At 40.7% G+C, this 23,609-nt stretch overlaps 1 protein-coding gene across 1 annotated transcript in view; it reads left to right on the forward strand.

Annotated features, from left to right (window-relative positions):
- Positions 1-3,000: 3,000 nt before the first annotated feature.
- Positions 3,001-23,609, forward strand: part of LOC115207272 (metabotropic glutamate receptor 7-like) — a 361,353-nt gene continuing 340,744 nt past the window's right edge. The window contains exon 1 of the mRNA XM_029774252.1: positions 3,001-4,029. Coding sequence (XP_029630112.1) covers positions 3,508-4,029 — 522 coding nt within the window. The 5' untranslated portion in view covers positions 3,001-3,507. The remainder of the gene's footprint in view (positions 4,030-23,609) is intronic.

The following is a 23,609-nucleotide window of genomic DNA, read 5'->3' on the forward strand; positions in this document are numbered from 1 at the left end:
TTTATATTAGAAACATTGGATTACCTTTTCTGTTCTTCGTCAGAATGCACTCCCAGGACTTCTACTTCAACAACAAATGTTGTTTTGGTTCCAAATAATCCATAGTTATATTAAAATACCTCAGTTTAGTTCGTGCGTTCAGGTCACTATCCGAAGGGTGACGCGCGAGCGCATTTCGTGCCAAAAAAATTCAAATATTCCATTACCGTACTTCGAAGCATGTCAAACGCTGTTTAAAATAAATTTTTATGCTATTTTTCTCGTAAAATAGCGCTAATATTCAAACCGGGCAACGTTGTATTCATTCAAAGGCTGAAAGAAAAAAATGGAGAATTCTCATGAAAGCGCATCGAGACAGGAGACACGTCATTCCACTTTCTGGCGCCTTCTGAGAGCCAATGGAATCCTTGAAAATGTCACGTGACAGCAGAGATGCTGTATTTTCGATAGAGATGCACAGAAGGACAAGAAATTGTCAGACAGGGCACTTCCTGTATGGAATCTTCTCATGTTTTTGCCTGCCACATGAGTTCTGTTATACTCACAGACACCATTCAAACAGTTTTAGAAACTTTAGAGTGTTTTCTATCCAAATCTACTAATTATATGCATATTCTCGTTTCTGGGCAAGAGTAGTAAGCAGTTTAAATCGGGTACGTTTTTTATCCGGCCGTGCAAATACTGCCCCCTAGCCCCAACTGGTTAAGCATACTGTACGATGATACTAAAGTCTGTGTGTCCAGTACTTATGATTCTTTGTAAAATAAGAAAGGACCATATTCTTGTACAATGGATTATGGATTATGGACAGATTCTAAGATTATCTTCTGGGTGTCTGGGTTTTTGTCTGTAGTCTACCTGATACTTGTTAAGGGCATTGTCAAACTACAGTGCATGACAAGCAGTAATACCGCCCGCAAAAATCGTCAAAAATCATCTTTCCTTGTTTCAACTACAAAACAACAACAATGAATGGGGAATAAATGTGTATATTTTTTTTAAATAATGGAATCAGTGACTTATGTAGCTTGTGTGTGTGTGTGTGTGTGTGTGTGTGGGCTCTCTCTCGCACTCTCTCTTTTTGTGTGTGTGTGTGTGTGTGTGTGTGTGTATGTGCGTGCGTCCATGCGAAATATAGCAGCCATGCATGCTTGCATAGTCGGCAATAGCTTGAATAAAGCTGTAACACTTTGTAGAACAAAATCATTCTATTAATGAATTGTGTTGCGTCAGGATCGCTCCCATACCCTATAATTCCATATTTCCTTGTGACTAATTGGTATACCAGAGAAGCCACATCTCTGAAATATAGAAACCATGCATGCTTGCATAGTCGGCAATAGCTTGAATAAAGCTGCAACAGAATTAGGTAGCCTCCTACGCTCCACAAACACTGTATGGTACATCAGGTTTTCCCTGGTAGCCTAGGCTACACAAGCGTAATCATTATGGATTCCTAACATCGATTTTTAGTACCCATTTCTCCTGATCAAAGAACCAGCCCCTGGGTTGAAAAGAAAAATAGGCAGTAGACTTGATAATGCCCGCTCCAATGTTCTCTATCTCTGTCTCTGTCTCTCTCTCGCTCTGTCTCTCTCTCTCTCTCTCTCTCTCTCTCTCTCTCTCTCTCTCTGTCTCTCTCTCTCTCTCTCTCTCTCTCTGTGTCTCTCTCTCTGTCTCTCTCTTTCTCTAAAGAGTTTATTTCACTTTTGTATATTATCTACCTCACTTGGTTTGGCAATGTTAACATATGTTTTCCATGCCAATAAAACCCCTTGAATTGAATTGAGAGAGAGAGAGAGGGAGAAACAGAGAGAGCGAGACAGAGAGAGAGCAAGACAGAGAGAAAGTCAGAGAGACAGAGAGAGAGAGAGATTACACCCAACCAAATAATAAGAAATCAAAAAGAGAACTGCTTGACACATTGGAAATAATCAACCAAAAAACAGAGCAAACTGGAATGCTATTTGGTCCTAAACAGAGACACAGTGGCAGAATACCTGGCCACTTTGACTGATCCAAAACTAAGAAAACATTTGACTACAGACTAAATGATCATAGCCTTGCTATTGAGAGATACTGCAATAGACAGACCTGGCTCTCAAGAGAAGACAGGCTATGTGCAACACTGCCCACAAAATTATATGGAAACTGAGCTGCACTTCCTAACCTCCTGGCAAATGTATGATCATATTTCCCTCAGATTACACAGACCCACAAATAATTCAAGAACATATAAAATGTTGATAAACTCCCATATATATGAGGTGAAATACCAGTGTGTAATAACAGCAGCAATATGTGTGACCTGCTGCCACAAGAACAGTTAAACAGTGGGTCAGAAACACCAATGTACATTCTACTATTGGCACATCGTCAAGACACTGTATTGTTAAATGTTAGACTGTACTACATTTGTAACCGCTAATAATATAATATTTTAAACTTTATTCTCTTGAAACTTTTTTGTGTATGTAATGTATACTGGTAATGTCTGATTCTTTGATTTGATTCATTTGCTTTGTAGTGTATTTTTTTTGTGTCGTTTTTTGTTTTATTTTTTTCCATTTGCTTTGGCAATGTAAACACACTTCCCATACCAATAAAGCCTCTGAATTGAATTGAGAAAGAGGGAGAGAATGAGAGATTACGAGAGAGAGAGAGAAAGATAGAGAGAGAGAGCCGGCATCCTTCCCTCCGTTAGAGCTCAGTGGGAGATACGTGTATTGTCTCCGCTCCTCTCCCTCCAAGTGAGGCATTTCTAAGGGACCAACAACGGAAAAGAGATTACTTTCACCAAAGATTCAGCCGCATTTGAATCAAACGGGAGACTCAGCTACCCCGAGCTGGATCTATTCAGAAGGTAATTCCGTTATCATCACGCTGTGTGCTCCTGTGACGGACTGCTTGTGAATTAACAACAACAACAAAAAAACAAAAAACTTTTCGATGTTCTATTTCTTGAAGATTCGTTGATTGTCCTTTTGGTTTTCAAACTATTCATTAGTGTTTTAGGTTATTCGTTGTGGAAGTATGACATCAGTGCACTGTGAGAGCTTGGTGGGTGATTCACGATTTCAACGGCGGAATATCTACGGCACTTCCTCGTACGCTCTGTAGAAAATTAGTTCTGATTGGAAGCGGTTACATTCTTCCTACATGGTCGGTGCTCTTTATTGAATATCGACTCAAATTCAAACCCGGAATGGGCGTCCAAGCAACAAGCGACTATGTGAACATTACTCTGCTTCTCGGCAGTTCTGCGCACATTTAGAAGGAATAAAGGCATCGGTAAACCCGTCGGTAGCCTATATCGGAATAATCTGCACACCTTTCTCTCACCTGACACCTTTTTTCTACACATGGACTTACTTTGGACGATGCATCAGCTTGATTTTATTGAAGTATAATAATTTTTAAAAAGTGCCTCGGTGAATCTGGTCTTTTTTTTCTGAATCGAAGTCGGAGGAGGTAAGAGGGAGAGAAAGAGAGAGAGAGAGAGAGACCATGGCCAGGCTAAGGCATGGTGGTGTGGTTCTACAACTGAACAAACCCTACTTTACGTGGCGAGTGTTGTGGGTGATGAAAGCTCTATTCGACCTTACAGCATCGCAGGAAATTTACGCACCACATTCCATAAGAATGGAGGGAGACCTGACCCTTGGTGGCCTCTTCCCCGTGCACGCCCGGGGGATCCCGGGGGAACCGTGTGGGGATATCAAGAAAGAGAACGGGATCCACCGCCTCGAAGCTATGATGTACGCCTTGGATCAAATCAACAGTGATGACGAGCTTTTGCCCAATATCACCCTAGGTGCCCGGGTGCTCGATACGTGTTCGAGGGACACCTATGCTCTGGAGCAGTCCCTGACTTTTGTGCAGGCGCTCATACAAAAAGACACTTCGGACGTGAGGTGTATGAACGGGGAACCACCAGTGTTCGTCAAACCAGAGAAAGTTGTAGGAGTGATAGGAGCTTCAGCAAGTTCTGTATCGATCATGGTGGCGAACATATTACGTCTCTTTCAGGTGAGTGGTGATCAGAATAAAACAGACATACATCATGTGTTATAATGAGAGAGAGAGAGAGAGAGAGAGAGAGAGACACAGAGACAGAGAGAGAGACAGAGACAGAGAGAGAGACACAGAGACAGAGACACAGAGACACACAGAGACACAGAGAGAGAGAGAGAGAGAGAGAGAGACACAGAGAGAGAGAGAGAGAGAGAGACACAGAGAGAGACCAGAACTCTGTACTTGCTGTCTGTTCTGTTACCAAAGTCACATGGAGCGAATTATGTTGTGTGTTCTCACAGATATTTCAGATTCCATAATGGGCAGAATTTACACCCGATATAAATTAAAATGAGATTCATACCTTTTTTTGAAATTGATGTCCACGCACTGTTGCTGGTATGTGTCCTCCCCCTCAAGGGTTTGAGACGTGTGTGATGCTGTTTCATGCTTAAGATGCCACAGGGAAAACACATACCCTGTAATGCTGGTATGCAGATAGATTTATTTAAAACATTTGTATCTAGTAGTCTGGTTTCCTTCACCAACAGCAGATACCACACCCGATCTGCTATCTAAAGTCATCAGGACATTCACAGTATTAGGCAAGACTGCCTTCTCTTCTTGTGCACCAGACACACGGAATAGTCTACAATCCATGCTTCATCTAGATATGTTAGTGCCACTGAATGAATTTCAAATATTGACGGGAGACTCTGTAACAGAGGAGTGTAAATGCTTCTTTTTTTTTCTTTTTCGGCTGGATCATGTTGTATTGTATGTTTTAGTTCTGTAATGTATTGACTGTTGATGCCTTCTTGGCCACAAATCCCTTGAAAGAGAGACTCTGGGTCTCAATGGGCTTTTCCTGGTTAACTTCTTACATCTACACGTTCCGCTAGCGGAACGTCTGCTCCAATATCCAATGATGGGCGGGGCGGAATAATCACACAGCCATTTTTCAAGCTAGCATATCATGTCACATAAACCCAAACCATATCTAAATGCAGCACTAACCTTTGATGATCTTCATCAGATGACACACCTAGGACATTGTGTTATACAATACATGCATGTCTGTTCAATCAAGTTCATATTTATATCAAAAACCAGCTTTTTACATTAGCATGTGACGTTCAGAACTAGCATTCCCACCGAACACTTCCGGTGATTTTACTAAATTACTCACGATAAACGTTCACAAAAAGCATAACAATTATTTTAAGAATTATAGATACAGAACTCCTCTATGCACTCGATATGTCCGATTTTAAAATAGCTTTTCGGATGAAGCACATTTTGCAATAATGTAAGTACATAGCCCGGCGTTACAGGGCTAGCTATTTAGACACCCACCCAGTGTAGCCTTCACCAAAATCACATTTCCTATAAGAAAAATGTTCTTACCTTGCTTGTTCTTCATCAGAATACACTGCCAGGACTTCTACTTCAATAACAAATGTAGGTTTGGTCCCAAATAATCCATCGTTATATCCAAACAGCGACGTTTTGTTCGTGCGTTCTAGACACTATCCCAACGCTAAATCTCGGCCACGAGCATGACGCAAAATATGACAAAAAATTTCGAAATATTCCATTACCGTACTTCGAAGCATGTCAACCGCTGTTTAAAACCAATATTTATGCAATTTATCTCGTAGAGAAGCGATAATATTCCGACCGGGAATCTGCCTGTCTGTAAACTGAGGAAAAAACCAAAAGCCGGGGGCGGGGCGTGTCACGCGCCTAAGGCTTAGTCCATTGACTGACCACTCAGCATTTGCTCTCGTGTGCTTCAGCCAGGGCTTTGAATGACATCATTCCTGTTTTTCCCGGGCTGTGAGACTCCATTGTTGACGTGAGAATTGTCACGTAAGAGCAGAGATCCTTTGTAAACGACAGAGATAATAAAGAAGGGCAAGAAATGTTCAGACAGGGTACTTCCTGAACAGAAGCATCTCAGGTTTTTGCCTGCCATAGGAGTTCTGTTATACTCACAGACACCATTCAAACAGTTTCAGAAACTTTGGAGTGTTTTCTCTCCAAAGCTAATAATTATATGCATATTCCAGTTTCTGGGCAGGACTAATAATCAGATTAAATCGGGTACGTTTTTTATCCAGCCGTGAAATTACTGCCCCCTAGATGTAACAGGTTAAATAAATGTAAAAACAAATATATATATATATATATATATATATGCAAATAGTGAAAACAAAATGCTTTGGAGACACCAAGTTCAGGTTTATTAAAGTTGTTTGTTTGAAGTGGCTGTCAGCTCATTTCTCAAATCGATATCTATACTGTTAGAACACATCTGGTTGCAGCAACAGTGGTTTAGCAGCAGCGTGTTGTGCTGAAAGGACAGCTCCCTCCTTTTCCAACACCACGAGCATCCACAGGGCTTGGTGCTGAAAGGGCAGGTCCCTCCTTTTCCAGCACCACGAGCATCCACAGGGCTTGGTGCTGAAAGGACAGCTCCCTCCTTTTCCAGCACCACTAGCATCCACAGGGCTTGGTGCTAAAAGGACAGCTCCCTCCTTTTCCAGCACCACTAGCATCCACAGGGCTTGGTGCTGAAAGGACAGCTCCCTCCTTTTCCAGCACCACTAGCATCCACAGGGCTTGGTGCTGAAAGGACAGCTCCCTCCTTTTCCAGCACCACTAGCATCCACAGGGCTTGGTGCTGAAAGGACAGCTCCCTCCTTTTCCAGTACCACTAGCATCCACAGGGCTTGGTGCTGAAAGGACAGCTCCCTCCTTTTCCAGCACCACTAGCATCCACAGGGCTTGGTGCTGAAAGGACAGCTCCCTCCTTTTCCAGCACCACTAGCCTCCACAGGGCTTCAGCAGGGCTTGGTGTTGAAAGGGCTGGTCCCTCCTTCTACAGCACCGCTCTACTGCTCTCATATTCTGACTGTGTGGCTAGTAAGGCACAGTGTTGTGGGACATTCATATGGCACTGTGCTGAATGGACAGCTCTGTACCATCACAGCACCGCTGTGCTCCTCTGCTCTCGTATTTTGGCCGTGTTCACTAGGGCAAAACGTTCCGTATTCATTTCACTGAATACACCCAACATCCCGGCCATTCAGAGTTCTGCGCATTTTCAATTTTGAAACTGCCACGATAGAGAGACCATAGTTAAGGCCTGCCTACCTGAACCAATCGCTGTTCTGTTCATATCAATCACAAATGGCATATTTCTGCAGGTCAATAGGGTTGTTTCCCCCACCTTCATATTATTAAAGGAGCCAATCAACATCCCCGATCAATTAGTACACACCAGTTTTATATTCTCTTTGTAGTTTTATATTGTGGTGAATTTCCAACGCGGAATTGATATTGCAATTGTAAGATGCAGGGCTCCCTTACAAAAGAGACCTTAGTCTCAATGAGACTCCCTGTTAAAATAAAAGTACATAGACACATCACCAGATTTACACACACAGACCTGGACATGGGAATACAGACATGGGAATACAGCCATGGGAATACAGACATGGGAATACAGACATGGGAATACAGACATGGGAATACACAGACCTGGACATGGGAATACAGACATGGGAATACAGACATGGGAATACAGACATGGGAATACAGACATGGGAATACAGACATGGGAATACAGACATGGGAATACAGACATGGGAATACAGACATGGGAATACAGACATGGGAATACAGACATGGGAATACACAGACCTGGACATGGGAATACAGACATGGGAATACAGACATGGGAATACACACATGGGAATACAGACATGGGAATACAGACATAGGAATACAAACATGGGAATACAGACATGGTAATACACAGACCTAGACATGGGAATACACAGACCTGGACATGGGAATACAAACATGGGAATACACAGACCTGGACATGGGAATACAGACATGGGAATACAGACATGGGAATACAGACATGAGAATACAGACATGGGAATACAGACATGGGAATACAAACATGGGAATACAGACATGGTAATACACAGACCTAGACATGGGAATACACAGACCTGGACATGGGAATACAGACATGGGAATACAGACATAGGAATACAAACATGGGAATACAGACATGGGAATACACAGACCTGGACATGGGAATACAGACATGGGAATACAGACATGGGAATACACAGACCTGGACATGGGAATACAGACATGGGAATACAGCCATGGGAATACACACATGGGAATACACAAACCTGGACATGGGAATACAGACATGGGAATACAGACATGGGAATACACACTTGGGAATACACAGACCTGGACATGGGAATACAGACATGGGAATACAGACATGGGAATACACACATGGGAATACACAGACCTGGACATGGGAATACAGACATGGGAATACAGACATGGTAATACACAGACCTAGACATGGGAATACACAGACCTGGACATGGGAATACAAACATGGGAATACACAGACCTGGACATGGGAATACAGACATGGGAATACAGACATGGGAATAGAGACATGGGAATACAGACATGAGAATACAGACATGAGAATACAGACATGGGAATACAGACATGGGAATACAAACATGGGAATACAGACATGGTAATACACAGACCTAGACATGGGAATACACAGACCTGGACATGGGAATACAAACATGGGAATGCAGACATGGGAATACACAGACCTAGACATGGGAATACACAGACCTAGATATGGGAATACACAGACCTAGATATGGGAATACAAACATGGGAATACAGACATGGGAATACACAGACCTAGATATGGGAATACAGACATGGGAATAAAGACATGGGAATACACAGACCTGGACATGGGAATACAGACATGGGAATACAGACATGGGAATACACAGGCCTAGACATGGGAATACAAACATGGGAATACAGACATGGGAATACAGACATGGGAATACAGACATGGGAATACACAGACCTGGACATGGGAATGCAGACATGGGAATACAGACATGGGAATACAAACATGGGAATACACAGACCTGGACATGGGAATACAGACATGGGAATACAGACATGGGAATACAGACATGGGAATACAAACATGGGAATACAAACATGGGAATACACAGACCTGGACACGGGAATACAGACATGGGAATACAGACATGGGAATACACAGACCTAGACATGGGAATACAGACATGGGAATACACAGACCTGGACATGGGAATACAAACATGGGAATACAGACATGGGAATACAGACATGGGAATACAGACATGGGAATACACAGACCTAGACATGGGAATACAGACATGGGAATACACAGACCTGGACATGGGAATACAGACATGGGAATACACAGACCTAGACATGGGAATACAGACATGGGAATACACAGACCTGGACATGGGAATACAGACATGGGAATACAGACATGGGAATACCGACATGGGAATAACATTTACATTTTAATGGGAAAGCATTGCTTGTCAGCCAGCGTATCAATATGGGCATTAAGCCTGCACATAGGCCTATAGGGGTTGCAATAGTCATGGGGTTATGGGAACATTACATTTCCAATGGGAAATCATCAGTTGTCATCCAGCGTATCCCTATGCACCCCAGAGATATACAGAGAAACATTTCCCTTTTTTTCGTTATTGTTTCACTGATAAAAAAAACTCATTGATATGAACTCATCCCTACAGATACACAGCTGTTTGCAGGTTCATTACCCAGCTAATGTCTCCACATGTTGGCAGCAGCAGCAGAACACAAGCCCATTCCATCACTATACCAATGCCCTGTGTTTACAGTGTTATCACTGTGATGTTTTCCCCTCGATTTCAGGAAGCAGTTTTCTGTGTAGTACTTTCCTGCTCCTCTCATTCGTCAGTCTAAATCAGTTGTTTCATTGTAACTGGGTACCATGTTAGCAGCAGCAGCAGCAGCACATCCCATTAATTCAGCGTCTTCGTGTTGTTCTGAGGGCTTGATGCTAATGCAGTCCCAGTCCCACTGCTCCACTCTGCATATGTCATGATAACAGTATAACTTCATATGTCATGATGACAGTATAACTTCATATGTCATGATGACAGTATAAGTTCACATGTCATGATGACAGTATAACTTCATGTCATGATGAGAATATAAGAGTCTGTGGTTTATTATTTAGTAGAGTGTGCCTTGTAACTTCAAGGTCTGTTTTTGCCATTTGTATGAGTAAAGTACATCCATTTCAGAGAAGTATACATGTTGAAGCTAATTTTCTTTTACATTTGAAATAATAAATTATTCATATATTTATATCTATACTGACTAAAAATATAAATGCAACATGCAACAATTTCAATGAGTTACAGTTCATATAAGGAAATCAATCAATTGAAATACATTCATTAGGCCCTAATCTATGGATTTCACATGACTGGGTAGGGGTGCAGCCACTTGGGAGCCAGGCCCACCCACTGGGGAGCAAGGCTAGCCAATCAGAATTACATTTTTTTTCCCCAACAAGAAGGGCTTCATTACAGACAGAAATACTTCTCAGTTTCTTCAGCTGTCCAGGTGACTGGTCTCAGACGATCCCGCAGGTGAAGAAGCCAGATCTGGAGATCCTGGGCTGGTGTGGTTACACGTGGTCAGCGTTTGTGAGGCCAGTTGTACGTGCTGCAAACATTTCTACAACGATGTGGGTGGTAGCTTATGGTATAGAAATTAACATAAAAATGCTCTGGTAACAGAGCTTGTGGACATTCCTGCAGTCAGAATGCCAATTGCACTGCTCCTTCAAAACTTGAGGCATCTGTGTCATTGTGTTGTGTGACGACAACCGCACATTTTAGAGTGACCTTTTATTGTCCCCAGCACAAGGTGCACCTGCGTAATGATTGTGCTGTTCAATCAGCAAAGGAGAAATGCTCACTGACAGGGATGTAAACAAATTGGTTGGAAAAATCAGAAAGTTGGAAAAATCAGAAAGAATATATGTTTGTACAGTGTACCATTATTACTAACAGAGTATTGATATTAGTATTACTATTCAGAGTATTGATAATAGTATTACTATTCATAGTATTGATATTAGTATTACTAACAGAGTATTGGTATTAGTATTACTATTCAGAGTATTGATATTAGTATCACTATTCAGAGTAGTGATATTAGTATTACTAACAGTGTATTGATATTAGTATTACTATTCAGAGTATTGATATCAGTATTACCATTCAGAGTATTGATATTAGTATTACTAACATAGTATTGATATTAGTATTACTAACAGAGTATTGATATTAGTATTACTAACAGAGTATTGATATTAGTATTACTATTCAGAGTATTGATATTAGTATTACTAACAGAGTATTGATATTAGTATTACTATTCAGAGTATTGATATTAGTATCACTATTCAGAGTAGTGATATTAGTATTACTAACAGTGTATTGATATTAGTATTACTAACAGAGTATTGATATCAGTATTACCATTCAGAGTATCGATATTAGTATTACTAACATAGTAATTGATATTTATTTTTAACATTATTGATATTTATTTTTGCTAACATAGTAGTTATATTAGTAATACTATTCAAGGTATTGATATTATTATTACTAACATAGTATTGATATTATTATTACTATTCAGAGTATTGATATTAGTATTACTAACAGAGTATTGATATTAGAATTACTATTCAGAGTATTGATATTAGTATTACTATTCAGAGTATTGATATTATTAATAATATTCGGAGTATTGCTAGTAGTATTACTATTCAGAGTATTGATATCGGTATAACTAACAGAGTATTGATATTAGTATTACTATTTAGAGTATTGAAATTATCATTACTACTCAGCGTATTGATATTATTATTACGGTTCAGAGTATTGATATTAGTATTACTATTCAGAGTATTGCTATTAGTATTACTAACAGAGTATTGATATTATTATTACTTTTCAGAGTATCGATATTAGTATTACTGTTCAGAGTGTTGATACTATTATTACTAACATAGTATTGATATTAGTATTCCTATTCAGAGTATTGATATTAGTATTACTAACATAGTATTGATATTAGTATTACTGTTCAGAGTATTTATATTAGTATTACTACCGTAGTATTGATATTGGTATTACTGTTCGGAGTATTGATACTATTATTACTATTCAGATTATTGATATTAGTATTACTAATGGAGTATTGATATTATTATTACAGACAGAGTATTGCAATTAGTATTACTAACACATTATTGATATTTATTATTGCTAACATAGTATTGATATTATTATTACTAACAGAGTATTTATATTAGTAATACTATTCAGAGTATTGGTATTATTATTACTAACAGAGTATTGATATTATTATTCCTAACAGAGTATTGATATTATTATTGCTAATGTAGCGTGGTTCGTTCTGCGTTGTGTACTTTTAATTAGGACACTGCCACAACTGGAATTATGATGGTTGAATCATGTTTATTCTACCTGCACACGAAGAGACAACACACAATATGTTAGCCCTCGGTGCAGTCACAGCTCTCGGGCACCTGCGTGAGCACATAGCAACTCACTCAAACACGGTCCCAAATACTCCCGAGTTACAATAGGTACCCTAATTAGCGAGCTTGGTGAAAGTTGTTAACATAAATCTTTATAATTGTTCACATTGTAACAAAACCTATAATTGCGTAACAGCACTTTATGTAACTTTACCACAGTTTTATATTGTCAAATTACGGTGCCAAGGACAACATACCTTGCTAGCTGAAGGTCTGGCAAAAGAGAAGGATAACAGGGTCCATAAGTACGGATAACCCGCGATGGACCAAACCAAAATATACAAACTTTTACAATTAGGTGTATTTACAATATAGATATCAAAAAATGTTTGTACACCGAAAAATAACATTAACTATGCTGCTGTAATTAAATAAAGAAAACACATTGAATTATTATTATTGTTATTAACTTATTAACATCCCCTCTTGACCTGGCCTACTTGAACTGTCCTTGCGTGCAACTTGGTACATAATCTAGGGGAACAACATCACTCTACTACACTAACATAGTATTTATATCAGTAATACTATTCAGAGTATTTACAGTATTAATAATATTCAGAGTTTTTATATTAGTATTACTATTCAGTTTTAAATTAGTATTACTATTCAGAGTTTTTACATTTGTATTACTATTCAGAGTTTTATATTAGTATTACTATTCAGAGATTTATATTAGTATTACTATTCAGAGTTGTTATATTATGTCACGACTTCTACTGAAGTTGATGCCCCTCCTTGTTCGGGTGGTGTTCGGCGGTCGACGTCACCGGCCTTCTAGCCACCATTGATCAGTTTTTCATTTTCCATTGGTTTTGTCTGGTCTCTTTACACACCTGTTTCATATCCCAGTAATTATATGTTGTGTATTTAACCCTCTGATTCCCCTCATTTCTCTGTCGGTGATTGTTTGTTTGTTATGTACGTGTTGTTTCTAATTCGGTGTGCGACGGGTTATTGTTTTACTCGGATTATTTGCTACGTTGGTTTTTGGAAATAAATATTCCATTTTTTAAACCACTCTGTTTTCTCCTGCGCCTGACTTCCCTGCCACCTACATACACGGACTATGACATATTAGTATTACTATTCAGAGTTTTTACATTAGTATTACTATTCAGAGTTTTTATATTACTATTACTATTCAGAGTTTTATATAAGTATTACTATTCAGAGTTTTTATATTTGTATTACTATTCAGAGTTTTTACAGTATTAGTATTCAGAGTATTTACAGTATTAATAATATTCTGACTTTTTTATTAGTATTACTATTCAGAGTTTTATATTAGTTTTACTATTCAGAGGTATAAAATGAAAAGTAGTATTTTTACACACCACACATGCCAGACCAGTCCTTTTGTCTGTCTGTCTAGCACAAAGCCTGCTGCTGACATTGTTGAGGTGTGTGTGTGTGTCTGTGTGAGTCCGTGTGTGTGTGTCCGTGTGTGTGTGTGTGTGTGTGAGTGTGAAATGGGGCTGTGTCTGCCAGTCAGACAAGGGTAAAGGGTACTACCTCAGGGTGCTGTTACACCCTGGCATCAAGAACAGAAGAGTAATGTGGACAGGCACCTTGTGTGGGCAGTGTATGTTTCCCAAATGGCATATTATCCCCTAAATAGTGCACTACTAGTAGTACACAACATAAGGTATAGGGTTCCATTTGCGACACGGCCGTTGTGTAGGAGTCTTGAGTGTGGGAAACCCCTCGTAACTTACACCCTCAGCAGCCAGCCTCCGAGGGAAAGACAAGATGTTATCTTTATTTAGTTTTTGGGATGTTGGTGAGGTTATTTTCTCCTTACCTCAGGACGTGATGCCCAGTGAAACTCAGGGAACACAGTCCTCTGTTTCTGCCTCAGGTAGACACACACACACACACACACACACACACACACACACACACACACACACACACACACACACACACACACACACACACACACAGGTAGTGTCACCGTGAAGTATCCCAGAGTGAGAGTGTAGTGATCTAGCTTTTGACTACAGGACTCTCTTCCTTCAGGACTCTCTTCTTTCAGGACTCTCTTCCTTCAGGACTCTCTTCCTTCAGGACTCTCTTCTTTCAGGACTCTCTTCCTTCAGGACTCTCTTCTTTCAGGACTCTCTTCTTTCAGGACTCTCTTCTTTCAGGACTCTCTTCCTTCAGGACTCTCTTCCTTCAGGACTCTCTTCCTTCAGGACTCTCTTCCTTCAGGACTCTCTTCTTTCAGGACTCTCTTCTTTCAGGACTCTCTTCCTTCAGGACTCTCTTCCTTCAGGACTCTCTTCTTTCAGGACTCTCTTCCTTCAGGACTCTATGCCTTCAGGACTGTATGCCTTCAGGAAAGTATGAGGGAGGAGAGACCAGAACTGACATTTAGCTAATTTCACAGGAGAGAAAGGGCACATTTCATGCCACAAGAGCATTGGTGCATAATGTTACTTGCAACCTTTTGGCAGGGAAAGTAAACTGATACAAATAACTCCTGCATATGGCTGTGGTCAATACACTGTACTTTCAAAATATATATTTTCTCTTAACCCATGAAATAGTTGGGAGTATATATATACTGTAGTGTGCAACTTTCTTTCTTTCTTTCAGCTCATGCTTTTTTTCACTCAACAATCTCATTACATGGAGACAATGAAGCCGATTTCACTGTTACCACCCAATGACTACAATACAGTACTTCCAGAGATAACCTAAGCTCCTTTTACTTTGTAAAAAAAAAGAATCATATCGACTCCAGCCTGGTGGTCTTGTTATAAGATTAAACCCAAGGTCTGTCCTTGATCCTGATAACATCAGAGACAGTGACCCCCTGTTGCAATGGAAGAAAACACTTACTCCAGAGTCCAGACCCACAGCAGGGGATCTCAGCACGGTTCTCTGCTGGGCGCATTCCGTGGTGCTGGCAGGAGTTCTATTTCATTTGTAGTAGGCCTATCCTGAAAAGGCAGTTGACCCTCTTGGTGCTGGCTTTTTCTATACTATTCTACTGTATCTTAGTCCGTTCCTCTCTGACATCGCTCGTCCATATGTATATTTTCTTAATTCGTTCCTACTTAGATTTCTGTATAGATATTTCTGCGCTGTCGGAGCTAGAAGCACAAACATTTCGCTACACCCTCAATAACATCTGCTAATCACGTGTATGTGACCAATAAAATGTGATTTGATTTTTACTTGATTTGACTTTTCCCAAAGTGTTTCCCCAGAGTGTTTCTTATATGGATTCAGTGACCCCCTGTTAATTATCTCTCATACCTACACGTGCTGCACGAGGACCCACAGGACTGTTATCTCTCATACCTACACGTGCTGCACGAGGACACACAGGACTGTTATCTCTCATACCTACACGTGCTGCACGAGAACCCACAGGACTGTTATCTCTCATACCTACACGTGCTGCACGAGGACACACAGGACTGTTATCTCTCATACCTACACGTGCTGCACGAGAACCCACAGGACTGTTATCTCTCATACCTACATGTTCTGCACGAGAACCCACAGGACTGTTATCTCTCATACCTACATGTTCTGCACGAGGACACACAGGATGGTATACCCCCCCCCTTCATAAACTCTCAGCCTTACATGTGCATGTTGCATGAAGAGACCACATCAGACTCCAGAGTTCAGTCTGAGTGGGGTTACAAGTCCGCTGGCTGGATGCTTGGCTGTCTGGAGTTCTCCTTATTACTGCTGTGCTGCGCTGTGCTGTTTGCCTATATGAATTCACCAGTTGACTGAGCTGCCACCAAGCATTAGTCTCTCCTCGACCTTCTGTCCTTGAGGAGGGAACGCTTGGGTGAAGAAGCATCCTTCTCACCCCTCCCCTCTCCTCTACCTCTCTCCCTCTGTCTTCTCCTTTCTTTCTCTCTCTTAGGCTCTTCTCTCTTTCAATTCAAATCAATTAAATTTAGAGGGAATATATTGGCATGGCAAACATATGTTTATAATGCCAAAGCAAGTGAAATTAACAAAACACAAAACTGAGAAGAAATGAATTTAACATGAACAAAAAACTAGTAGAAAGTAACAGTTAACATTTTACTCGACAAGGTTGAAAAAGTGTTACAGTTTATTTGGAAAGTCTTCAGACCCTTTGACTTTTTCCAATAAGGAAAAATTCCAGGTAAACAGAAAGTGTCCAGATAAAAATATTGTATAAATATTAGATGACGCTTACACAGACACACTTGTCTAAATTCAAATCAAATGTTATTTGTCCCATGTGCCGAATACAACAAGAATTCAACTTACAGTTAAAGCCCTTAACTAACAATTCAGTTTTAAGAAAGAAAAAAAGATATAACAAATAATTAAGGAGCAACAATAAATAACAGTAGTGAGGCTATATACAGGATGTTACGGTACAGGGTCAGTGTGGAGGCTATATACAGGGGGTACCAGTACAGAGTCAATGTGGAGGCTATATACAGGGGGTACCAGTACAGAGTCAATGTGGAGACCATATACAGGGGGTACCGGTACAGAGTCAATGTGGAGGCTATATACAGGGGGTACCAGTACAGAGTCAATGGGGAGGCTATATATAGGGGTACCAGTACAGAGTCAATGTGGAGGCTATATACAGGGGGTACCAGTACAGAGTCAATGTGGAGGCTATATACAGGGGGTACCAGTACAGAGTCAATGTGGAGGCTATATTCAGGGGGTACCAGTACAGAGTCAGTGTGGAGGCTATATACAGGGGGGTACCAGTACAGAGTCAATGTGTAGGTGCACCGGTTAGTCGAGGTAATTGAGGTAATATGTACATGTAGGTAGTTGTAAAGTGACTATGCGTGGGTAATAAACAGAGAGTAGCAGCAGCGTAAAAATGGAGGGTGCGGTGGGGACAATGCAAATAGTCCGGGTAGGCATTTGATTAACTGTTCAAGAGTCTTATGGCTTGGGGGTTGATGGGTCATGTGAAAGAAATGCTATAACTCCCAGCCACATCTTGTCAAGTTGATGGGTCTCTACAGAAGGTGTAAACAGGACAGCCAAATGGTTACTTGCATAGTAGCAATATCAGAAATAGATTGTGTCAATATAAATAAAATAATTTACAGTATGTACAAGAACAATATCAATAACAATAGTGATAGATGAGGTAGTTGTATTCAAACAATCAGGGGTAAAGTAGCTGAGCAGCAGGATAACAAAGAGTAGCAGCAACGTATGGTGTGTGTGTTAGGAGAGAATCATGTGAATAGAGGCACTGCAGATAGTGCTGATGACTGGTCCGTCTGAACCACGCATGAACAAGATAATCTATATTCGGAGAGCCTGTTTCTGTCCTGCCCTTGACTTTGGTGCAGGGCATGTGATGTCCATAGCCTCTTTGTAACAAAACTCCCTGATCTTCTCAAAAAGGTAAGTTTGTCTAGCTGTCTCCAGTCCAGGTGATGCTTGTACAGCCAGACCATCTATGGGAAGAAGGATGCTAGCTTTGCGCAGCAGCTGAAACCTGGTCCCGACAGTCCGAACGTTCCTTGGCGACAACAACACCAGGCTCCAGAACATCGAAACTGTAAAACAGGGATTAACTTTCCACCAGCACCGTACCATCCTCCAGTCCAACCAGCTGTGGGATGTTGACCCCTGTCACAGTGATGTCCTTCACCACACCAGCAATCTCAGGCAAAGTGTTTGTGTCCTGGGTGATGTCCTGGTAATACTATTGCATTATCCTCTGCGTGGTTGTTGATGAAGTTCACCACTCGCTGCAAGTCCTCATGCTTCAGGTGTAACCTGTGCTTGCTTGGGCCACCTGTCTTTATGATGGGAGACATTAGACCATTCTCCTTGTATTGACTGGTTGAGGAGAGTCAGGTGTGTTCTACTGATGCTGAAAGACAAATTCCATTATTATAGAATGGATAGCCGTAATCACAGTCAGACACACCTGGCTAACTTGATAGGTCATGTCATCATCTGGTGAAGTGGAGTCTTTTGTTTAGACATGTAGCTAGCTAGCTAACAGTACGCTTTAACTTGGTCTTTTGTTTAGACATGTAGCTAGCTAGCTAAACAGTACGCTTTAACTTGGGGTCTTTTGTTTAGACATGTAGCTAGCTAGCTAACAGTACGCTTTAACTTGGAGTCTTTTGTTTAGACATGTAGCTAGCTAGCTAAACAGTACACTTTAACTTGGTATTTTGTTTAGACATGTAGCTAGCTAGCTAAACAATGAATCATAATCCCAATCCATAGAGTACTAGCAATACAAACCGATTGGCATAGCTAGCTAAAGTTACCCGAATAGGTTCAATGTTAGCTAGTTAGCAAGCTAACATTAGGCTATAACTAGCAATGCAAAATGGCATTCTGAGATAATATTACTACACAGATCATACATGTAATTTTAGCTAGGGAGCCAGCCATCTACCGTTAGCTAGCTAGCTAACAGCAAGCTTTAACTTGCAATGAAAACAACATTCTGACAAAATTAGAAATGTATAATATGTGAAACTGTAGCTAGACTTACCTGTATACATGGATGAACACTTCACTACAGACTGCAACCCCGTTCATTAAATAAGACGTCCTGTATCGTTTCCGTTTTGTTTGTACAGCTTGCTTGGCATCAAGTCAGTCTGGTTCACACTGACCGTGTGCAATGCCATAAGAATCACCTTAAGCTTTAACCCCCACCCAAACTCTGACCATTTTACTCACCCTAGCAGAGCTGGTTAGACTGTTATCATGTTGTCCAGAGAGTTGGTGACTGTAACTGTGCTGCTGGCAGAAATTTAATTACGCTTTTTTTGCTGACATTTACTGACACCGGCCATATTCAACCAGTGTTGAGCGTTCATAAATTCATCAGTTATTCTGCGCTCTGGCACACTCAGACAAGAGTGCTCTGAAACAGTTGTTGCAGTGACGTTCTATTGAAATGGATACTTGCATAGTTGAGGCTTTTGTTAAGTTTTACAATGCGATACATTAAAGAAAGCAGCGTTAGAGAGGAACTGACCAGGCCAAATTGACTTGTGCTATATGGCAGACCAATCCAAACTCGTCTCGCGGCATGTCCAGCCCACTCATTATCTCAGCCAATCATTGGTAGCGGGAAGGTTGCTGACTTTTTCTGTGGCTTAACCAACGAGGCTCATAATTTTAATGTTTTATTTGTATTTACATGTTTGAGAAGGCATTTCCCCCCCAAAAAAACACTTTGATAAAAATATAAAGTTTAAGTTCAAACGGCTCTCCTGTTGTCACGGTTGTCGTCTGTAATGGAGGACCAAGGCGCAGCGGAAGTGTGGATACTCATATTTTATTTCCCCAACAAAAGGAGTAAAGCATCCACCGGAAAACAAAAAACCACGACAGCAACAGTAACAGTTCGCAGGCTTAAAAACCACAGTGCAAAACAATTCCCCACAACCCCAAAGACAAACACACACACCTATATAGGACTTCCAATTAAAGGCAACTATACACACCTGCCTTCAATTGGAAGTCCCAATCATCAAACCAACATTTAACAAACACAAACCTGCCACGTCCTGACCCCAAAACTAAAACACTAGCTCCATCTGCTGGTCAGGACATGACACCTGTGAAGTAGTGACACGCGACATACACCTAGTTTCCTGAAACGAGTGTAATTTTGTTACATTACAGCCTTATTCTAAAATGGATTTTAAAACAATTCCCACATGATCTACACACAATACCCCATAATGACAAAGCAAAACTGTGTTCTTTCACATTTTTGCAAATGTATTACAACTAAAAAACAGAAATATCACATTTACATAAGTTTTCAATCCCTGTACAAAGTACTTTGTTGAATCACCTTGTCACGCCCTGACCATAGAGAGCCTTTTTATTCTCTATATTGGTTAGGTCGGGGTGTGACTAGGGTGGGTGATCTAATGTGTTTTATTTCTATGTTGGCCTGGTATGGTTCCCAATCAGAGGCAGCTGTTTATTGTTGTCTCTGATTGGGGATCATATTTAGGCAGCCATTTCCCCACTGTGTTTTTTGGGATCTTGTTTTGAGTTAGTGCATGTAGCACATCTGATGTTACGGTTAGTTGTTTGTGTGTAGTTGCCTGTGAGCACTGCATTTGACTTCACATTTCGTTTGCTGTTTATTGTTTTGTGCGTTCACTAATAAAGATGTGGAACCCAGATCACACTGCACGTTGGTCCGAGTATGCTTCCAGTTCGTATGACGAGCGTGACACACCTTTGGTAGCGATTAAAGCCTTGAGTCTTCTTCAATATGATGCTACAAGCTTGGCACATCTGTTTTTGGGGAGTTTCTCCCATTCTTCTCTCCAGATTCTCTTAAGCTCTGTCAGGTTGGATGCAGAGCGTCGCTGCGTAGGGATGGTTCCAGGTTTCCTCCGGACGAAACTTGGCATTCAGGCCAAAGTTCAATATTGGTTTCATCAGACCAGAGGATCTTGTTTCTCATGGTCTGAGAGTCCTTTAGGTGCCTTTTGGCAAATATCAAGCCGTCTGTCATGTGCCTTTTACTGAGGAGTGGTTTCCATTTGGCCACTCTACCATAAAGGCCTGATTGGTGGAGTGCTGCAGAGATGGTTGTCCTTCTGAAAGGTTCTCCCATCTCCACAGAGGAACTCTGGAGCTCTGTCAAAGTGACCACCGGGTTCTTGGTCACCTCCCTGACCAAAGCCCTTCTCCCCCGATTGCTCAATTTGTCCGGAAAGTCGGCTCTAGGAAGAGTCTTGGTGGTTCCAAACTTCTTCTATTTAAGAATGATGTAGGCCACTGTGTTCTTGGGGACCTTCAATGCTGCAGAAATTGTTTGGTACGCTTCCTGAGATCTGTGTCTCGACACAATCCTGTCTTGGAGCTCTACATACAATTCCTTCAACCTCATGGCTTTGTTTTTGCTCTGTCATGTACTGTTAACTTTGGGATGTTACATAGACAGGTGTGTGTCTTTCCAAATCATGTCCAATCAATTGAATTTCCCACAGGTCGACTCCAATCAAGGATGATCAATGGAAACGGGATGCACCTGAGCTCAATTTCGAGTCTCATAGTAAAGGGTCTGAGCACTTATGTAAATGTTTTTAATTTCCGCTTTGTAATTATGGGGTATTGTGTGTAGATTGATGAGGGAAAAACAAATATTTTATCAATTTTAGAATGTCTGTAATCTAACAAATTGTGGAAAAAAGTCAAGGGTTGTGAATACTTTCCGAATGCACTATATATCAACATCAATCATCAGACAGGACCTGCAACCGCCTATTGGATGTAGCTTGTTTGAGTTGGAGACTCCTTGTGACTTAAAACATTGTAGAGGACTTTTGATTGGTTGATGCATCTGAACTGGATTACATCACTATGCAGATCCATCCGGAAATTCTGATATTGACTGAAACTTGGATCTCTGGGGAAATTCTGAACTCTGATATTAATATTGAAGGTTATGTGTTCAGATCTGATAGACAGGGTAGAGGTGGTGTAAAGGCCATTCTTCTTAAAAACTTTACTGAAATCCATTTTCATTGCCAAAAATGTTTTTTGCTACTATCTTTAAGCCTCTGTTTTGGGAAAAATGTATCCATAAGTTTTATAGGGGTCTTACCATCCTCCCTCGGGCTAACCTTTGTGTACTCGAGAAGGTAACCAGTTTGTTGTCTTATTTTACTAAATCAGAAGTTATTATCCTGGGTGACCTAAATTATGATTGGGGAAATGCAGGCTTCAGACAATCTAAAAGACATGTGTAATGATCTAAACCTAACCCAGCTGGTGACTAAGTCTACACGGCACAACCCTAAAGATCCTTCAAAGTCAACTCTCATTGATCTTATTTTAATGCAATAGCGGTGTCCGATTTTAAAATAGCTTTTCGGTGAAAGCACATTTTGCAATATTCTAAGTACATAGCCCGGCCATCACGGCTAGCTAATTTGACACCCACCAAGTTTGGCCCTCACCAAACTCAGATTTACTATAAGAAAAATTGGATTACCTTTGCTGTTCTTTGTCAGAATGCACTCCCAGGACTTCTAATTCAACAACAAATGTTGTTTTGGTTCGAAATAATCCATAGTTATATCCAAATAGCTCTGTTTTGTTCAAGCGTTCAAGTCACTATCCGAAGGGTGACGCGCCGGCGCATTTCGTGACAAAAAATTTCTAAATATTCCATTACCGTACTTCGAAGGATGTCAAACGCTGTTTAAAATACATTTTTATGCTATTTTTCTCATAAAATAGTGATAATATTCCAACCGGGCAACGTTGTGTTCATTCAAACACTGAAAGAAAAAAATGGAGTTGTCTCGTGCATGCGCGCCTCAGTGTCATTGTTCTCAGAAGGACCACTCACAAAAACCCCTGCTGTTTTTCGCCCAGAGACTGGAGAGCTCTCATTCCACTTTCTGGCGCCTTCCTAGAGCCAATGGAAGCCTTAGAAAATGTCACGTTACAGCAGAGATGCTGTATTTTTTTATAAAGATGCCCTAGTAGGAGAACAAATTGTCAGACAGGGCACTTCCTGTATAGAATCTTCTCAGGTTTTGGCCTGCCATATGAGTTCTGTTCTGTTCTGTTCTGTTTCTGGGCAGGAGTAGTAAACAGATTAAATCGGGTACATTTTTTATCCGGCCGTGAAAATACTGCCCCCTATCCCAAAAATGCGCGAGCGTGTTTCGTGAAAGAAAAGTCAAAATATTCCATTACCGTACTTCGAAGCATGTCAAACGCTGTTTAAAATCAATTTTTATGCTATTTTTCTCGTCAAATAACGATAATATTCCAACCAGGCGACGTTGTATTCATTCAAAGGCTGAAAGAAAAAAAATGAGAATTCACATGAATGCGCATCTCCAGTGTCACTGTTCTCAGTCTGACCACTCACAAAATCTCCTGCTGTTTTTCGCCCAGAGACAGGAGAGACGTCATTCCACTTTCTGGCGCCTTCTGAAAGCCAATGGAAGCCTTAGAAAATGTCACGTTACAGCAGAGATGCTGTATTTTCGATAGAGATGCCACAGAAGGAGAACAAATTGTCAGA

Source organism: Salmo trutta, chromosome 14, assembly GCF_901001165.1.
Source record: "Salmo trutta chromosome 14, fSalTru1.1, whole genome shotgun sequence".
In the NCBI taxonomy this organism is placed as follows: Eukaryota; Metazoa; Chordata; class Actinopteri; order Salmoniformes; family Salmonidae; genus Salmo; species Salmo trutta.